Source organism: Falco punctatus, assembly GCF_963210335.1.
Source record: "Falco punctatus genome assembly, chromosome: 3".
Taxonomy (NCBI): Eukaryota; Metazoa; Chordata; class Aves; order Falconiformes; family Falconidae; genus Falco; species Falco punctatus.
In genome coordinates, this window is record NC_137582.1 from 91,766,979 (window position 1) to 91,786,160 (window position 19,182).

The 19,182-nt window shown below is 57.8% G+C and overlaps 1 protein-coding gene across 5 annotated transcripts; it reads right to left on the reverse strand.

Moving 5' to 3' along the window:
* Nucleotides 1-81: 81 nt before the first annotated feature.
* FOXC1 (forkhead box C1) lies at nucleotides 82-14,432 on the reverse strand. Of its 5 annotated transcripts, XM_080377819.1 has the most exons (4): nucleotides 13,544-14,432; nucleotides 13,406-13,466; nucleotides 11,161-12,861; nucleotides 10,734-10,953 (listed from the first exon to the last, which is right to left on the reverse strand). In XM_080377819.1, the coding sequence occupies exon 3, from the start codon at nucleotides 12,847-12,849 to the stop codon at nucleotides 11,323-11,325; it is 1,527 nt and encodes a 508-aa protein (XP_080233945.1). In that variant the 5' UTR covers nucleotides 12,850-12,861; nucleotides 13,406-13,466; nucleotides 13,544-14,432; the 3' UTR covers nucleotides 10,734-10,953; nucleotides 11,161-11,322. The 5 variants fall into 5 exon arrangements, 4 of the variants coding, with proteins under 4 accessions (XP_080233944.1, XP_080233943.1, XP_080233945.1 ...); XR_013926472.1 differs by lacking the exons at nucleotides 10,734-10,953; nucleotides 11,161-12,861 and adding an exon at nucleotides 82-7,699 and having other exon boundaries at nucleotides 13,406-14,432; XM_080377818.1 differs by lacking the exons at nucleotides 10,734-10,953; nucleotides 13,406-13,466; nucleotides 13,544-14,432 and adding an exon at nucleotides 82-7,699 and having other exon boundaries at nucleotides 11,161-13,129.
* Between the last annotated feature and the right edge of the window lie 4,750 nt (nucleotides 14,433-19,182).

The following is a 19,182-nucleotide window of genomic DNA, read 5'->3' on the forward strand; positions in this document are numbered from 1 at the left end:
CATGCCAAGGTACCTGGGTTATCCAGAGGTCGTCGAGCCCATACATTTCCCGTTGGTTTAGGATCTTCCACCCACCAATTACTCCCATCATTTTAGCTTTATGCCTCTAGATGAGCAAAGGGCAAGATACACGGAGGGAGAAGAGATACACAGGAGATACGCCTTGTCCGAGTGCACCTCCTGCTTTTTTAGTATGTGTTGGGAGGGTCACCCCTGTTAAAAGGAACGGGGCGGGGGGGGGAGCTGGGGGCAGCGGCTGCGGCTGTGCCCGGGAGCGGCTCCGCGATGGAAGTGCTGCCGGGGGAGCGGACGGGAGCAGCCTGCGAGGAACCAGGCTGCCGGAGAGAGAGGGCTCTTTGTACGCCTGGCGTGACAGGCTGCCTTCGCCAGAGGTGCAGTGGAAAATGCGCGGCGCGGAGGGGCGCGGAGCGCTGCGCACCCGGGCAGCCGGAGCAGCCGCTTCCTTCGGGGCTGCCCGCGGGAGCCCCGGCACAAGGGGAAAGGGGAACGTGGGAGCCCGGCCGCCGCTTGGCACCCCCTCGGCAGGTGCACCGGGCCCACGCCCTCGCAGCGTGAGGAGGGGGAGCAGTGGAGAGGGGGAGATGTCCCTGCTGCAGGCGCTCCTAGCGCGCCCCACGCGTGTGAGGCTCTCTAGACCCCACGCGCAGTCTCGGCGGCGCCTCGGGACTCCCCCGGCACAAACCAGCGCCGAGGAGGTGGTGGAGGCCCCGTCCGTGGGGAGGCGTGGAGCTGCCCGCGGCGCGGGGGACGCGTGGCAACAGGCACACGTTGCCGTTCTCCCCCCGCGTATGCGCCTCCACGCGTGGGTACAGTTACACAGAGCCTGCTGGGGTGCTTCTCCCCTCGAACGGGTACGACCCCGCGGCCGCGCCTTATTTTTTAGCCTAAAATAACACCAAACCCCCTCCCCGTGGGTGCGTGTCCTTTGCATCAGCTGTCCCCCGTGTCCCCCCGCAGCATGCGCAGCAGACCCGGCAGCACGCGCTCGCCCCGCGTGCCGCGGGCACCCACCCGCGCGTGGCCTCACGGCTGCCGCTGTGCCCTGCGGGCTGCCACTGCGCACCCGGGGGGGTCCCCGTGCCCAGTGATGTGTATCCCCCCCCCCAGCCCCGGGGCCGCGGCGGGTGGCGGATGGGAGGGGGCGAGCTCCGCCTGCCCAGCCGCACCGAGGGCTGCCCCCTTCGCAGCGCCGTGGAAAGCGGTCGTGGCTGCGGGTGGCGGGTCTTCGGCGGCGTACGCTATTTATTTAAAAAAAAAAAAAAAAAAGGTATTAAAGTGCTTTTATGACAAGGTATTTTTGTATTGCTGAGACCTATTTCTTGCTTACGGTGATTCACTGCGAGCCTTGCTGGTACATCTGAACATTAGTTCACACATCTCTGCAGAGGGCTGGGAACCTTTACAGGAGCTGCCAGTTTTCCTTCGACCTCAGGGGCTTTTTCTTTGGCATCTCTTAACTGTGGCGCGTTCAAGAGAAGGATTTTTCTTCTCCGTTTTCGGTCTCTATATTGGGGAGCGAGCGGGGAAAAGGATGGGAAGGCAAAATCTAGTTCTACACCAAGCGGTCTCTCCGCGGTGACCTTGTGCTGGATGTCTTTTTGCTGCTTTTATTAAAAAAAAAAGAAAAGCTACTGGTAGTGACAGGACAAAACGTGCGTCCCAGCACTGCGCCGCTGCTTTTTACAATTTGGCAAAGGTCTAAACTGCTCTTCGGTTTCCTCACCACCACCTTCCTGCCCGATTTTGAATTCCTACTAAAGTACCGCTCTTTGCAATGACCACGGGATCATTTCTCAAAAACGAAATAAAATATTAAAAGAAAAAAAGAAACCAACCACGCGGCGATTTACGGAGATGATACCTATACATGTAGCTAATGCACCAGTTACAGACTGGCGTTCTGAATATCCGTTTAATGTGTGGATTAAACGCTTTGTGAGTGCAGGTACAGCAAGACATCCCCCTGCGCCCGTCCCATGTCTCATCGGGGGCCATTACAATTCGGTAATTTAAAAGGGCAGCTCCAGCAGTAAATAACCCAGTATACTCCCGTCTCCTGCACCTTTCCCAAGCACCCCACCAGCAGCAGCAGCAGCAGCACCAACAGCGAAAAAAGTAGACGGCAATGTGGGCTTTGGGTTTGCTCCCTGGCACGCCCGGGAGCGGCTCAGCCCGGCTCCGCCGGCTGCCGAGCGGCGGGACCGGCAGAGAAAGGCCGGTTCGCACCGCGCCGCGGGAGGCACAGAGGGCTGCCCGGCACCCCTGCCACCGGGAGAAGCGGGATGGTCATGGCAGTGCTGGGCGATGGGGACTGCTCGGGCGTGCGCCCCGTCGGGAAGGGGGGGATTCAGGCAGGCAGGGAGAGGAAAGTGGGCCCAGCTGCTCCTGACCAGCGGGTTGCGGAGGGCTGGGGCCCTGCCTGCGGCTCCCTGCTCCGCCACACCGGGAGCCGGGAGCAGCGACGGCCGGGCCCGCTCCCTGCGGCCGCTGCCTGCCAGCGTCGCCGCCCAGCTCACAGCCGCAACTCAGCCCCTCGCCTGCGCCGTGCAGGCCGCTGCCTTTCCCCCGGAGCCTGTCTTGCCAAAGGTAACACTGCCACGACAGGCTTTTTTTTTTTTTTTTTTTTAATAATTAATAGTATTTTTGACTCTCCTGAGGCCTTTCAGGCGCGCTCGGGACCACCGGCCGCTCGTGGACTGCAGGATCCCCGCAGGCAGCCAGCGGCGCGGCGGTGGGATGGCCCCACGGGGGCACAAGCCCCTGCCAGCCCTGCGAGCGGCCGGGGCGGGGGTCGGCCCGGCCCCAGGGCCCGTTGGCGGCGCAGCCGGCCCGCCCGCCGCCCTCCTCCCCGGCCCTGGCGCGGAAGGCCGGCGAGACAAAGCGACGGCGTTTTCCTCGGGGTCGCGGAGCAAAACCGCCTGCGCCATCTAAAAATACACCTCCCGCTCGCAGCGGCAGCCCGAAGGGTAAAAGCAGAGGGGGGCTGAAGGGGGGCAGGCCCGCTGCTCCGGCACGCACACGTCGGGGGAGGCAGGCGGTGGGCACCAGCTCCGCCGCCGCCTCTCCTCGCGCACGGAGACGGATCGATTGCTGTGAGTAGATTTAGAAAAAACAAAATTTATGTGTAAAGCGGGGGAACGGGGAGTCCCCTGTCGACACACCTCCCCCTGCCCCTTGCACATAAAGCAGCCGCGGCCCCCCGGGCGGACATGAGGGTCACATCCTCTTCCCGCTCCTCTCCCGGCCGGGCAAGCAGGCACGGGGCTGGCGGGGCAGCGCGGGGCTGGGGGCACCGGCCTCGGGGTCGCCGCCCCGCCTCGCCTCTGGGCGGCAAGTTTGCAGGGGTGGGATGCGAGGGGAGGCCCCCAACCCCCTCGCAGGGCCGCGCTCCCTGCCTCCCCTTGTGACCCCCCTTCACCTCTGATAGTTCGCTGGCGGAGCATTGTCTCCAGACACAACAAACCCAGAACGGAGTGCTGGAGCAGGCAGAGCTCCAACGTTTTGACGGGTGGAAGAAAAACATCAACAGATACTTTGCAATTATTTGGTGATGGGGGCTAGGGGAGGCGGGCGGGGGAGAGACCGGTTCGCAGCAGCAGACGCTAATTGCAACTTCTACTTCGCTAATGAGCTCGCACCGGTTCATTCCGCGCACCGTCCCGTGTCCCCCCCTTGGCGGAGCGCTTGGGGGGCGGGGAATGGCGTCGGGAAAAAGCCGTAATTTTTTTGCAATTCGTTATTCGGTTTTAAATCCATCCCATCCCTGAGAGGCGAGGTTAGAAGCGCTGGCCGCGAGCACTTCCATAAATCCTCGCTAAGGGAAAGGCGCGCAGCTCCGCGCTGGCAGGGGCGGGGGGCTTGCGCGCGGCGCGGCGGAGCTGGCGGGTCGACGTGCCCCTCCGCTGCGGACCTCTTTCACACAGTCGGAGCGGGGAAATACACATTATACACACACACATAAAAAGAGTCTCAGTAGAAACCCGCATCAAAAAGGCAGTGCGAATGTATTTATACTCGGCAATCTTGCAAGCACCGACATTGTTTAAACAATTCTCTTCTGCTTTGGATGATATTATCAGTACTTTTACATTATCGTTCAATGGAAAACATTCTTCTTTTCCCCTATTTCAAATATTTATTTTAAAAAAAAATTAAACTCGGCCGCTTAAATGGTCTGGCAAGTAAATAAATTCCAGGAACAGTGGGGGGAAAACGGCCATGGCGTTTCTTCTAAACCGAGCGCTTTCCGTCCGAGGGGCGACGGCTGTAGCGATACGACCTGTTTATTCATCGATTCATATAATATATAAATATCCTGAACTCATGAGTGTAATAATTTGCGTTTTTTCTACTGGAGGAAATTCAGCTATTTTAAGAGTTAATGGTTCTAAATGTGTTGGTTTTCCTGCATTCTCCCCAGAGGTGATGGGAGCTGGAAGGGAGGGAGGGGGGGTCCAGTTTGGGGGTTTCATTGTTGTTGTTTTACTTCTGCTGAACGCAGCCTACAGCGGCTGACCTGAACGTGGGGTAACACACTGCACACCCAAGCCCCCTGACACCTAAAGGTCAGGTGAAAGCCCCCAGCAGGTAAATCGCCGGGCCGGCTGCCTGCCCAGCTCACTTGCTCTCTGGCTCACAAATTGTTCCCTTCTGCCCACCCAAGTCGTTTCAAGCTGTGTTTATTTAGGGGGCAAAAAAATTGCCGACCACCCAATTCCCATTCAGCCAGAGAGCTTGTGAGCTCTCACCGGTAGCCCGGGCCGCCTCTGCCCGCCCCCCCAATCCCATCCCAGTGCTATCTAATAGCTATTATTTTGCGGCACACGCATACCAAGAAAGACGCAAGTTACAGACCTAGAAGGTCGTGAAGGTGCGCGCAACAGATGCATTTGCTTGGGGGGGGGGGCGAGGGAGAAATATCCCCTTCCTCCAAACACCCCGCCGGTGCAACGGAGGGAGGGATTTTGCCGGCTGCTTCCCCGGCCCGCGGGCTGCCGAAACGGGCGAGGCCGGGTCAGGATGAAAACGAGCCCCTGGGACCGCAGGGGCTTCCCTGCGGGGCTGTGCGGCCCCCTCCCTGCACACCGCGCCCCCCCGACGGCCCTGTCCCGCTGTGCACGGCCACTCTCCGACAGCGCTGGGCCGGCACCCACCGCCCGTCGGGTGTCCCAGGAATACCACCTCCGCTGTCGCTTCCCGGTTCCCTGGGCGCCAGCAACGTTCCCACCAAACTAAACCCACGGGGGGGTGGGGGGGGGTGGGGGGGGGTGTTAGCTGAAAGTGACACCAAGGTCCCCTGCTCCTGCCGGGCCGGCCGGACTGACCCTGGAGAGAGCAGGGGCTCACTCCTGCGGCCCTGCAGACGGGCCTTTCAGGACGCTGCCTTGCGAAATGAGGGGGTCCCGCTCTCCCCCCTTGCGCACCCGGCTGTTCGCTGCCGCTGTCTGCACTGCCAGCCCCCGGGCTAGGACAAGGAGACCTGCCCGTTGCCCCAGGTGCGTGTGTAAAGTTTTACGGTGAAGGGGTGTGTGTGCATTGCACTGCACTGCTGCGAGGGGACCCCGGTGCCCACCGCGCTCCGCAGCGCCCGGGGTGCGGGGCTGCAGCCTGGCCCCGCAAAGCCTCCCCCACGCAAGGAGCCGGCCCTCCCCCGCCGATGCGGCTATTGTTTCGTTCAATTAGGCTCCGCTTGATAAAAAACAATCGCTCGTTAACCCTCGCCCTCCTCCCCCCCGGCTGGTGTGTTGTGAATGGCGACATCGTCTCCCTTGACCCCCGTCTGCTTTTCTGTCTTTCTGTCCCCTGAAAAATGATTCCGCGAGCTCTGATTGAATTTTATTCCTTCCTGACCTGGCCCGTTTTTATTGCATGGACACCATCAATCTTGACCTAACGCGACGTTTGTTTATTACTTTGGAAAGAAGCGAATGGCTTTATGAGCCCCAGCGTAATTAAACCAGGAGGGCTACGCTCACCGCGACACCGCACCACCTTCGGGGCGGATTCACAACACAGACCAGCCGCCGGGGAGGCGAGGCAGAAGGGAAAAGGAAAAAGAAAAAAAGGGGGGGGGGGGGAAACACCCACACGGGAAGGGTAAGTGGCATCCTCCCAGCCCGCGAGCTCGTGTGCGAGGTGGCGGCAGATAGCAACCCGTGCATGTCCCGGGGGGCACCGGGCAGCTCAGCCACACTTCAGGCCCGCCGGCTGGACGCGGAGCGCCCCTTGCGCAGCTTGCCGCGTAAGCCCCTGCGCACCCTCCGCCCTGTCCCGCCTGCGCGCCCGGCCGCGCCACCTGCGCCCCTGCGCAGCGACAGCTCGGCCTCGGGCACCCCGACGGCGCCCACTGTCGCGCTTTTCACCCCCCCTCCCACAAAAACCCACCCGCGCATCTTCAAATGACGGAAGCATTTAGCCGAGGTGCCCGGCCCCGACACAGGGCGCCGGGGGTAAGTGGGCTGGCCACGCCGAGGGTCTGCATTGCGTTACAAGCGACACTAACGGAAAGTCAACGTTAGTCGGCGGCTGCAGCTGGAACGCGCGGTTTCGGGGAGCGGACCGGGGACCGTTTCTCGCAGCCGTCCGCAGCGCGCAGGGGAGCCACGTGCGCGCCACGGCGCTGCACGCTTTTTGGCTACGTAATCAAGACGACGCCATAAAGTCCGCGCAGTTACGTCACGCTCGTTTTCACGTGGGCACCGAGGCGCGCTCGGCTCCCGACCGTGCGCACCCGCTCCTTCTGCCCGGCCGCACCACGCTGCCTCCCGCAAACCCCGCACCGGCCTCTGCACGCGCCGTTTGCGACTCGGCACAACGCACAAGCAAAGCCTCCAGAGCAAAGCCTTAAGCTCGCCCCGCTCCAGAAGCGTCATTTTTGAGAGGCGAGGGCAGAGGACAGCGTGGCACCGCAGTACGGCCGGCTGGTCGTTACGCTGTAACCCCAGGGTTACCGGTAGCGATACAAAATTAAGCCCAAGCATGAAAATATTCCCGTGCTAACTTCGAAGCGCCTTTTCCGAACCTTGCGGCTTTCAGAAAGGGCCCCAGACACTGTATAACTCCTATTTGGAAGCATTCCCTTAACATCTCCACCCGCAACACTGCCTCACCACGTTCTCCATCTGACCTGGCCTGTGGAGGTAGGGATGGGGTTTTAATCCATGTCCTCTCAACTATTTGCGTGCATTTCTCTGCTATTTTTGGTTATGACCTTTGCAGAGCATAATACGAACTGTAACCGCTTTAAGAAGAAATTCTGAGGAGGAAACTTAGGAGGGAGAATGTTATTTTTTTCCACATTTTCCTCAGTTTAAGTGACAGATGAGCAAGTACAAGTAAGAAGCACCAGAACCAGCTAAATGGATGGTGCCTCAAATGAATGAAAAAAGTGTTTTGTGTCCTCCCCCCCCCCCCCCCCAGACAAAAAGCAAAGCAGTAGTTTGGAAAAACTTCAGCATGAGCTAAAAATACATCACAAATCGCTATGCTAACCTGGCACCTAATGGACCGCTCTGCAGGCAAGGCTGGGGCCGAGCATCCCTGCCGGCTGTACGGGCTGCCACCAAAGATGCAGAGGCCTTACGGAGGCACCTTCCGCTGCTGCCTGGCTGCACGTCCCGTGCCCGTTTCCGCGCAGGGTCGCACCGCATCTCTTTTGGCGTTCAGGGCAGGCCCAGTTCTGCTGGGAGACAATCACAGGTCAGAAGGGACACTCGGGTTTGCCTCCCGCTCTCAAGGGGAGGGAAGCACACGAGGGACGCGGGATCCGTGCCCCGCTGCCTGCCGTTTCTGGCTCACAGGCTGCAGCGCTGGCTGCCTGCGGGTGGACGGCCCCGCTCCGCGCCCGCCTCGCAGCTCTGTCCCAGCCCGGGAAGGTTTCCAGCGAGCCCGCCGGGCCTTGCCCCCCGAACAGCAGCAGCAGCAGCAGCAGCAGCAGCAGCAGCAGCAGCAGCGTCTCACGCTGGAGGCCCTGGCCCGGCGGGGCAGCGCGGCCGGCCCACCTCGGCGCAGCCCCGCGCAGCGCTGCGCAGAGACCCCGCGGCACTGCCTCCCCGCTCCCCAGCCCGCACGGCTCGCTGCCTACTGGGGGGACCCTCAGCACCGCTGATGTTATTTTCGTTGTGAACCATTTCTGTGCGGAGGGGGGGGGAAATTATGATAATAATAAAACAACAACTTTAAAAGTAACAAAAAAGCCAAGCAAAAAAAAAAGCAACCAAAACCAAGCCGCAGCACGCGTGTGGTGTGGGCCAGCCCGTCACCCTGAGAAGCGGGAGGTGACCTCCGCCGCGACCGCGCACGTCACTTCAGGAAAGGGATCTCCTCCGGGGACAGAGGATCCCGGCACGACCTACCTGGCAGCCAAGCGGGACGTTTCCCTTTACCCCCTCCCTAACTGCGAGCCGCCCCCCCGGCCAGGCGAGCCCCCTCCACCCGCCCCTTTTGCAGCCAGGGCCGCGGGGGAGCGCAAGTTGCGCGACCGCCCCGCGCTGCCGGGGCCGCGGAGGGCAGCGGGCCGCCCCGGGCATTAGCAGCATTGACACACGGCACTGGCTCAGGCTCCGCAGAGCCCCCCCAGCTCCCCTCATGGAGCAGCACCACTGACAACGCAACGGGCGATGGGGCCAGCCGAGCTACCGACCGCTTCCCCGCCGGTTTATTTTCGCCACAAACACGCTGCCGCTGGAGACCGCTGAGAAACCCTAAAACACAGGAAAGCCGGCGCCTGGTCGCAACAAAAATAACAGGCAAAGAGCACATGCAGTCCCCTCTCTACCGTCTCTCTTCTTTAATTTTAATTTTTATTTTCTATACGGGACGGGGAGGGAGGAATGGCGTTGCAGTGCAGCCCCCTCGCCGGCCAGCCCGGCTGCCGGGGGCAGAGGGAGCCCCTGGCCCGGCAGCCCCGGTGACAAGGAGAGGGGAGGCGGCAGCCGCCAGCTCAGCTCCCCGGTACCGGGAGAGGGACGGAGGGGAGCAGAAGGTGAGCCCGACCGCGAATAGGTAACTTTAATTTCCCTTTCCTGGTGGAAAACGGAGCAGCGATTAAAACGCGCCCGCGGAGCGAAGGCGTTCAGCTTTGCGCGTCCTTCCCTCCAGCTTTACCATAACCGGGCGATGGTGCGTTTGAGTTTCTCTCGCCCAGTTTAGCAAACAAATAAATCTAAATAAGGCCGGTAATCTCTGTAGAGGTACTAGCACGAAAAAGCAAAGCCTACGCGATACTTAAATAAGCATATTTTAAGCGAACGTTACAAAATTACTCCCTCCCCGGCTCGGTGCATTCGATCTGCTGAATGTGTTTTCTGAATACTAGATTATTGCTCTGGGGGGGAAGCGGAGCTCAAAAGCGAGGTAATAAGGTTTAACTGTAAATACCTTTGTATTTATTTACAGTGTAACCCTTAACAATGCAACTGCAATTACTGCTAAGTGTTGCCTTTAGATAAGAGATACTGATAGGAAACTGTATTATCTTGAAAGCAAACTTTAGGCCTTAAATATCTGCAATCAAATAATCTTCTTCCCAAGTCTGACTGACAAGGCAGATTCTTTTAAGTTAATGAATTTATTGCATTTTGGTGGTTATTTACAAAGGGGGAAGGTGATCCCCATTGCCCGTAGGTTCTTAATTGCAAATTGTCCAGAAGGTGAGATTCTTGATCTGACGTGACGTGACGTCAGTCTGTGCAGCACTCATCTACTACCCTGGTAATATTTATTGTTTTTCCCCTGATTTAAAGGAAAAAAGAGGGAGGGAAGGAGACCCCCCCAAAAAAAAACAAATAAAAAAAACCCCAAACACAAACAACTATATAAGAAAAATTCTCCCAAACATACTCGTTTTAAAATAATTTCAGTCCGAGCAATTGGGGCACTTCCAGCAGACCAGTAACGTCCCTAAAGGACAGGAGTAAAGCAGAGTTATAAAGGTGTAAGGGTAGACTGTTCAAGTCACCCTGTAATCCAACCTTTTTTTTTTTTTTTTTTATGAAATAAAACAGTACTGTAAAAAGATAAATATTACAGAAGCGGCTTCACAGATGCGATTGCACACATTGCTATCAATTCTATGAAGCAGTGATTTATATGCTTACATTATATTTAAAAATACATGTACTACAGAATATCTGGCATCTGCTATACACTGGAGTTTAGAAAGGTATGCAATGCGTATATGAAGCTATAAATAAATATGTAATCCTTCTTTAAATATAGGTATATAGGTATATATGTAAATCTTATATAAAAATACATTTGAAATACACACACAGGGATTGATAGCTCAACATATATACACAGTTACACAAGGGCAGGAATCTAGTGCATGTACTTCTACATCGGAGTTACCGCTTAATATATCCTTACATAGGCATATTATTTTAAAAGCCGTAATGTTGTCATACTACTGTGTATGGTCAAATGTTTCCAGGTCTTGCCCATTAATTGCTAAGAAAACGTGTTTGTTTATTTGCCAACTCAGAGCTGCCATGGGAAAGTATTTTTTTCCTAGCGGATAAGGCGAGCTGACTAAGTGGAACATATTGCAGAAGAGACTGAAAAGGGATTTTTCGACCTGGCAGTTCCTAAATGGTCTTTGGAATTTGCGCGGAGGGGAACGAGCTGTTCCAGCGACAAAGTTAGTTATGAAATCCCTTTTCCTCTCTTTCTCCCTCTCTCTAAATGAAAGTATTAAAATATACAGACGTGTAAAGGATCATTCCAACTGAATGGTAATTTATTAATAAACAAACAATGCAATACCTTCAGAATATTTTCAACAAAAAAAAAAAAAAGAAAAATATTGATAGAATAAGATTAATACAGTTTCCCTTTTTATATATAGTGAAAAAATCAGCGTTTCAGTCAATTTTAACGTCACTTTTCAGGGGAGGGGGAAACACTTTCTGGCGTTTGGTCCGCAACATCCAACTACAAATTAAAAATAAATTACTATGTCGCAATTTACATTTTAAAACAAGTCCTTGTAGAAGAGGGAGGGCGGGGAGGGGGGGGAGAAGCTGGTACTCTACGCTGGACTTTTCGCCCCCTTTTAAACACGGGGCATGGCAATATCTTAAGGGATGGGGGGGGCGGGAAAAAAGTATTTCTCAAAGCAATTAAAAATAAAAAACTTACGTGTTATTGGAGTAACACTGTCCTTTAACAAACCAAGACATGCTTTGGGGCTGTCTCTGTACAAAAGCTTTTCGCGTGCGCTCGCTCCCCTCCGCGGGCGCGGCGGGGCCGGCGGCGCGGTGCTGCGCGGTGTCCCCGCGGTGTCCCCGCGGCGGGGCGCGCTCAGAACTTGCCGCAGTCGTAGACGAAGGCCCCGGAGGTGCGGTAGAGCGGCTGGCTGCCGGGGAAGGCCATCTGACAGCTGCCGCCGCCCCCCGCCCCGCCGCCGCCGCCGCCGCCGCCCCCCGCCCCGCCGCCACCGCCGCCGCTGCCGCCCGGCGAGGCGCTGAGGCCCAGCCGCGGCGCCTCGAAGACCTCCCGCGGGGCGGCGGCGAAGCCCTGCTGCGGCCCCGCGTAGCCCGCCGCGCCCGCCAGCGGGCCCAGCTCCCCCGCCGCCGCCGCCGCCGCCGCTGCCGCCGCCGCCGCCTGGTTGAGGTACCAGGAGGCCAGGCGGCCCTGGTGCGGGTGCGGGTGGTGCCCCTCCTGGTGGCCGCCCGCCGCGCCGCCCAGCCCGCCGTGCCCCAGCGCCCCGCCGCCGCCGCCCCCCGCCCCGCCGCCGCCGCCGCCGCCGCCGCCGCCCGTGGGCATGGCGTAGTCGGGCAGCGGGTCCTCGGCGGGGCTGGCGGCGGTGGCGGGCAGGTGGCCGGGTCGGTCGGCGCCGCCCGCCGCCGCGTAGAGGCTCATGGCCTGCATGTTGCAGTGGTAGGTGCCGCCGGCGGCGCCGGCGGCCGCCTGGCCGCAGGGCGAGCCGTAGACGGAGCTGTGGCCCGGCGAGTAGCCGCCGAGGGAGAGGGCGGGCGGGATGCCGGTGCGCGGGGCGGCGGCGGCGGGGGCCAGGAGGCCGGCGCCCAGCTCGGCGGCGGCCTGCGGCGAGCCCCGCAGCGAGGTCATGATGTTGTCCACGCTGAAGCCCGGGCCGTGGTGGTGGGGCGGCGGCGGGGGCGGCGGCGGGGGCGGCGGCGGCGGCTCGGGGGCCTCCAGGCTGAGGGAGCGGCTGGAGGGGAGGGTGCTGCGGGGGCTGCCGCCGCTGGAGAGGCTGCTGCTGCTGTCGGGGCTCTCGATCTTGGGCACGGCGCCGAGCGGCGGCGCGGCGCCGGGGGGGGACACGGCCTGCGGCGGCGAGGCCGTGCCGTTCTCCGTCTTGATGTCCTGGATGCGGACGGGCGGCGGCGGCGGCGCGGCACTGCCCCCGGCGGGGCCGCCCTCGGGCTCGGCGGCGGCGGGCGGCGGCGGGCGCGGCGGGGCATGGTCCTTGAGGTGCAGGCGGTCCTTCTCCTCCTTGTCCTTGACGGCGTCCTTCTTCTTGAAGCGGCGGCGGCGGCGGAGGAAGCTGCCGTTCTCGAACATGTTGTAGGAGTCGGGGTCGAGGGTCCAGTAGCTGCCCTTGCCGGGCTTCTTGTCGTCGCGGGGCACCTTGACGAAGCACTCGTTGAGGGAGAGGTTGTGGCGGATGCTGTTCTGCCAGCCCTGCTTGTTGTCCCGGTAGAAAGGGAACCGCTCCATGATGAACTGGTAGATCCCGTTCAAGGTGATCTTCTTATCGGGCGCGTTCTGGATGGCCATGGTGATGAGGGCGATGTAGCTGTAGGGCGGCTTCACCATATCCTTGGGCTGCGGCGGCGGCGTGTAGGGCCCGTAGGCGCGGGCCATGCCGGCCGGGTACTGCTCGTGGGCCGGGTGGGAGTACATGCTCATCGGGGCCGGCATGGCCGTGTAGCCCCCGCCGGCCGCCGCCGCGGCGGCGCGGTAGTAGCTCTGCTCTCCGCCGAGGTACGGCACCACTCCCAGGGAGTTGGGACTGGACACGGAGTAGCGAGCCTGCATGTCCTCCCGTCAGCTTTCCCCCACCCTCCCCGCCGGACCAAACAGCGCGTCCCTTCCCCCTCCACCCCTCCGCCGCTCCGCGGACCGAGCTGGACCGGGCGGCCGGGCAACCCCCACCCCCCCACCCCCCCGGCGGAGCGCGGAAAAAGGGAGGAAGAATAACGACGGCAGCGCCGAAAGTCTCCTCTTCTTCGCCCAGGAGAGCCCACCGGCAAGCTCCCGCACTCCACGCGGAGGGGAAAAAAAGAAATCAAAAAAGGGGAAAAAATGGAGGGGGGGTGAAAAATGTTTTTAAAAAGAAAACGCGGGAGGGGGGGGGGGGAAGTAATCGCAGCGGAGAAAGCAACTTCCAAACGCAGAAAGAGTATTAAGAAAATAAAACCTTTGCAAAGAGGCTCCCACGCTCCCAGTTCCTTGTTCCACGGGGATCTGCAACAAGTTGTCTGCAAAGGAGGGACAAAAGTAGAGGGATGTGTTTTGTTGGCTTTTTTTAAGCGAGCTGAAGAAGAAAAAAATCCACCTTCCCGATCTCCCAGTGCAAAGTCTCCCTCTCTCTCTCCCTCTCGCTTTTTTTCAGTCTCTTTTTCAGTCGCAGGCTGCTTTGGGAAGCATCGGAAAAACTCCTGAACTTTTGAGCATCCGTCACCACGGCGAGAACTTTTTTACGCACTTACAGTTTTCTCCTTTTTTTTTCCCTCCCTCTCCTCTCTCGGTCTCCTTTTTTTTTTTTTTTTCCTCTTTTTTTTTTTCTTTTCCTCCTTTTGCAGGCGGCCCAGCTCCGCCCCGCCGAGCCGGGGCAGCCAATGGAGGCTGGGAGACACCCGGGGCTCTGAATGAGGAGGGAAAAAAAAAAAAAAAAAAGGAGCGAGCAAGCAAGGAAAAAAAAAAAAAAGCCAGTAAGAAAGAAGGAAAAAAAAAATCCCCGCAGCAGCCCTGGGAGTTGCAGCTCTCGGGGACCGGCCACACACGCTCGCCGCCACACGCGGCCGCCTTCGGAGCCGCGGGATCGCGCGGGGCGCTGCGTACCCGGGGGGACCCTCCTGCGCCCGCGCACATTGCGCGCCGAGCCGCGCGAGCCCTTCCAGCCCGGTGCGTGCCCACCCACCCGGGTCCTTACGCGCGGGGCCACCCTCGCACACCCGCCTCGGGCACACGCACGACGTGCACGCCTGCACCAATGTGTGTATGTGTATAGATATAGATGTGTATGTATATGTGTATATGCTTCCCCGGAGCTTTTTTGCACCCCGCGCTCCGCCACGCGTGTTTCTCTCACACTGTTACACACACACCGCATTGTTGGTCTGTCTGCTCCGCACGCTCCAGCCGGGTTCTCCCCCTCCTCCGCTCCGGGCTGCTGCCTGTGCGGGCCGGGGGCTCCACGCCGCGGTGCCGCCTTCCCCTCCCCCCCCCCCCCCCCCGGCCGCGGGGACCGAGGGGACAGTGGGAGGGGGTGCGATGCCCCTGCTCCAGCAGCACCACCCTGCCCGCAGTCGGCTGCCTGCCCAAACGCTTCTGAGGAGGTTGCATTCCTCCGGCTGGCGGGGCTTTGACGAGCCCTCCAAAGCCCCTTTTTAATGAATCAGCCACCAAGGGCTTTCCTCTCTCCGCCTGCAAATCAAGCGCCCGCTGTCCCTGCTGTTTATAAACAGGGGCGCGTTGCTTTGTGCGGGGTCTTTAGCTCGCTAGTTCAGGTAATCTTTACAGACCTTACGGGATGTGCTACGGAAAGCGGGTCTTTGCTGTATTTATTTATCTATCTATTTATTTATTTACTTACTTACTTACTTGAGGCGGAGAGGGCATACTTTTGTTCCTGCTCTAATGTGGACTCCGTGGTAGGTCAGGTGTGTCAAGTGGGGGGACGGACGACGACAGGAAGAAAAAGTACAATAAAATGAATGTTCCTTAAACTATTTGGCCGGTTCTGCCATGAAGGTTTGATTTGGTTTGCTGTTCCTTTTGTCTAAATATCTCAGATAATATTTGGGCTCTAATCAGAATAACACTTTAACGGGAGATCAAAGGGAGCAGAGAGAGGTCTCAGTTATTATTTTTTTTTAAATTTTCCTTTTAATTTGCTGTTATATTTTAAGAAAGAAGACCACCTCTTCTTACTTTAAACACGGGGAGATTCGTATACGTATTTTCACATTAGTGCATTTTACCAGGACTTCAGATATTCGAATTGCAACCTAGTGCTCTTCATTCACTTCGTAGCCGATACCTCTGAAACTTCATTAGCGTTAATAATAGATCAGTTGAAAGGAACAAGCTGAAATCTATTTTAAGGGGTGGAATTTGTACGGGAAGACGTGTGTGTGTGTGTTTGTGAGATGTATCACCCACCCTGATCTCGTGACACCACAAATACGTCAAAAGACCCTTTTGGTTTCACTGATTTCAAACTCCCTTTCCACACTTTTCCCTGTGATCGATTGCTTTGGGGATCGTGTCTTTGGAGCGTGTTAAAGGCGCATCGTTTGCGTGGCGGTATTTTAGCAGGTATGGCTTTTTCCTCTGAAACACCAATTCGATGGTTATTAAAAAAAAAAAAAGTGTTTTAAATGAGATGCAAGTCATGTGAAGGAGGTAATTTATATAGCCTAATATCTGCTCCTTTTCATATTCAAACATAACGGGTCTCCTTTTGGTAATAAATGTCAGTCCTTTAATGGTGAATACATTATCCCGTTTAGCCTGTTGTATTTCATCGTCTGGAATCTTTCACCTGCTCCTGCCTAATTACACATTTTTCCCTTTCCTCCCACCACGGCAGAATTAATAAATGTGCAAGCACTGAACTAGATGTCAATTCCAACACTTTATATTTTCAAAAACTTTCTTGCTTTGCTGAAAAAAAAAAAGAGAGAGAGAGAAAAAGAAAAAAGGGCATTTTAGCACGCTTCCATGCAGCCCAGGTCATCCGGTTTTCCCACGGTGTTACCTGCCGTTAAAAACAATTTCCATGGGCTTCCCGCTCGCTCCCAGGAGCGGCCGTAACGTGCCGCCCCGAGAGCTGGACCCTTCACTGCCTTTTTCATTTTATCTGGATAATGTTTACGGTAGCGAAGCTGTTTCTCAGGCAGAGGCTGGAGTAACACCGAGAAGTTTCAGCAGAGGGAAGGGGGACCATTAATCCGCTGCATTTTGCATTTAATATATTTTGCAATAGCCTCTCTGATGCTATAATTGCGAACTGACGCAACTGCCGTGTGTGAAGTTACATACCTCAAACCAGCAGGACTCTGGGTTCTCTAGTGGAGGCACAAAAGTCACCATTGTGAGGGTTCGCAGGGTGATTTGGGGGTTGTGTGTGCGCCTGTTGAGGGGGGAACAACGGGTCGAGGGAGCCAGAAAGATCGGTTTCCCCCCCGGTGTGCTCGGATACCAACCAGAAAGAGTCCTTGGCGCTTGGGTTTCACCCACCCGCTCGCAATGCCGAGCTGCCTTTCCCCAGCGCCCTGTCTGGTCTGTGCCGTGTTAACCAGCCCGGCCTCCGGGTGGGACAGCCACATCTGCGGTGCACCGCCGGGGTCTGCCGCAGGAACGCAGCAGGGGCCCGCGGCCGTGCCCCCCCGCTCCCCTGCAGGACCCGGGCAGCGGGCACGGCCGCGGCCGCCTCCCCCCGCAGCCGGGCGAGGGGCGCCGCCGGCTGGAGCCCCGACGGGCAGCCCCGGGCCGAGGGAGCGGCGCTTCTCGGGAAACCCGCCGAGACTTCGCGTGTGTGGTCATCGGCAACCTTATTTACGGAGATGTCAGAAAGAAAGATGACATCGGAGCGGTGGGCGGAGGGGCTACCATTTGACCTGGGCAAAGCCCAGGTGGACCCAAACAATTCGCTGTGGGTTGTCCTCTCTTCTGAGAGACCTGGAGGTGACCTGCTTTCCAGCCCCGGGCTGTTTATGTTTAGACGTAGCCAGAGCTTCGCTTCTCTCCCTTTCTTTTGGCTCCAACATCACAGCAGTATCCCTCTAAGTCCGAAACCAGCCACCCAGCCCGGCTCTCGCATCTCAGGATGCAGCTTTCCATGTTCCTTAAACAGCGGGCGACGCCGCAGGAGAAAACCGCTGACATCCTTTCGGGGGGCAGGGAGGGAAGTGATCGTACCAAATCTGTGCTTCATCAGTAGAAAAATCTATTGTGCCGAAAGTCCCCTCTCTGATTATAGCCGCTAGACCTAGGTGACAGCCATCCTTCCCCCCTCCCCTCCCTGCAGCCAGCACCTCTGCCATCTCAGCCCGTGCAATTAAGCCGAACTCTAAATGCAAGGTCTGTTTGCGTGGCACTCAGTTAAGCAAACAGGCGTGATTGTTGTTTTATTAACGTGGGTTGACAACTCCACAAATAAGCCGAGGCAGTTTTTCAATCCAGGGCGTCTTTTATCTTAAGACATAAATAACACAACTTAATACGAAAATGAGCGCTCCGTTCCCTCTGGCATCTCTCAGACTCTCGTTCCTGAATGAGAAATAAATTATCCTTTGCAGTAAATGCGGCAGCGGTCATCGGCTTCGTGCAATTCACAAGAGAAATACCTTCATTTCACGTTCGGTATCTAAAAGCGAATTTAGCATTTAAGTTACCAGGGAGAACCGAGACCACCGAGAGGTCGGAGCCCGCGCGTTTCGTCTTCCCACGATCGTTGCCGCGGCCGCACGTACGAGCCGCCTCTGTGACACAGGTTGCGTCCCAGAGATGTCGCGGCACTAGCAATAAAAACAAAAACCAGGCTGTGGGAAACTAATTGTGTTGTTTCTGCTATTCAGGTAGAGTACTATCACACACACAGAAAAAAAAAGAGAAAAAAACCCCGCAAGCGCGTAAGAAACCTTTAATTTGGTAAATTCTTTAGCTTTGGCATCTCACACTAAAATACTAATATCTAGGGGGCTGGGGGTGTTAAAAATTCACTCCTAAACCGACAAGAAGATAGCCAGACACGGATTTTTTTTTTTCTTTTACTTTCCAAGTTCCCTTGTCCCTTTTGTGTTCCTTTTCCTCCCTTATTTCCTTCCTTTCTCTGGGAGGGGCAGCGAGGGCGGAGGGGGGCTGAATCCATTGGATTCTCTGGGTTCATATAAATGAAAACACACACGGAGCAGCGAGCTGGGAGCATGAACCTTTGCAGCCCTGTCCTGCTCCATCTCTACTGACTGCCTTAGCAGTCGGGAGGAGAGAGCGAGACTTATTTGTATGAAGGGTTTATTTACATTAGAATGAAGCGACAGTTCCTAGTCTGGGAAGTGATAAGTACTTGGCAAGTCATTAGGCAGCAGATAGAGATCAGCCCCTGGATACATTATTCCCTGCCTCTTGCATACTCGTTTTCGAAGGGCTGAGAGGTTTTGTGGAAGGCTGCGCGGCAGCGGTGGGGTTGCGGGGGGTGGGTGTCAGTGAGGGCGCGCAGCCCCGCTGAGAGCCGCGACTGCGCGCTGTCCCGCTGCGGGGGCGGCCCTTGGTGGCGGTGGGGGGAGCGGCAAGCCCCCCGCCCTCCGCGGCTAGCTGCGCGAGGGGAGGCCGACCCTCCCGGCCCTCAAGCTGCCGATGCCCGAGTGGGACAGCGGACAAGCAAGAGAAGCCGCAAAGCCGCGTCCTCCTCGGGCAAGGGACGACGATGCCACCGCGCCCCGCACCGTCCCGCCCCTCACCCGCGGCCGGCGCCACCTGCGTGGCGGTGGGGCTCTGCGCGGGCCGCGGGCGCCCCCTCCCGGGCCGCTCCCGCCACTGGCGCCCTCCGTGGGGCCGCCGTCCGTAGCCTCCCCCGCCGCAGGGCCGCCCCGTCGGGCACCTGCCGGCGCACGGCCGCGCTCTGCTCTCGCCCACCCCACGGGAGAGGAGGGATTTAAGCCCCCCCAGCCCTTTCTGCCGTGCCGGTATCGCGATGCGCGGCCTGTCGCGGGCGGTGGGGGCCAGAGCGATGCCAGCGCCGGCCGGGCCGCTGTTTCATTTGCGCTGCCAAGGAATGTCTCTATCGCTTGCCAGGTTTGCCAATAAAACTTGCGCATGAAAAAGCGTGGCTTTCCAGGAAAAGTACTTCTGTTTTTTAACCTCCCCCTTGCTGTCTAATTACTGATGTGTTCGACCTCTGAAGAACAGCTTCGTAAAACTGTCTGGTAAATCCAGAGGCAGATGCCTTCGCACAGTTACAGAGATGTG

What these genes read in the sequence shown, in the direction of transcription:
- FOXC1 (XM_080377818.1), bottom strand. Translation starts at nt 13,023, where the DNA reads ATGCAGGCTCGCTACTCCGTGTCCAGTCCCAACTCCCTGGGAGTGGTG.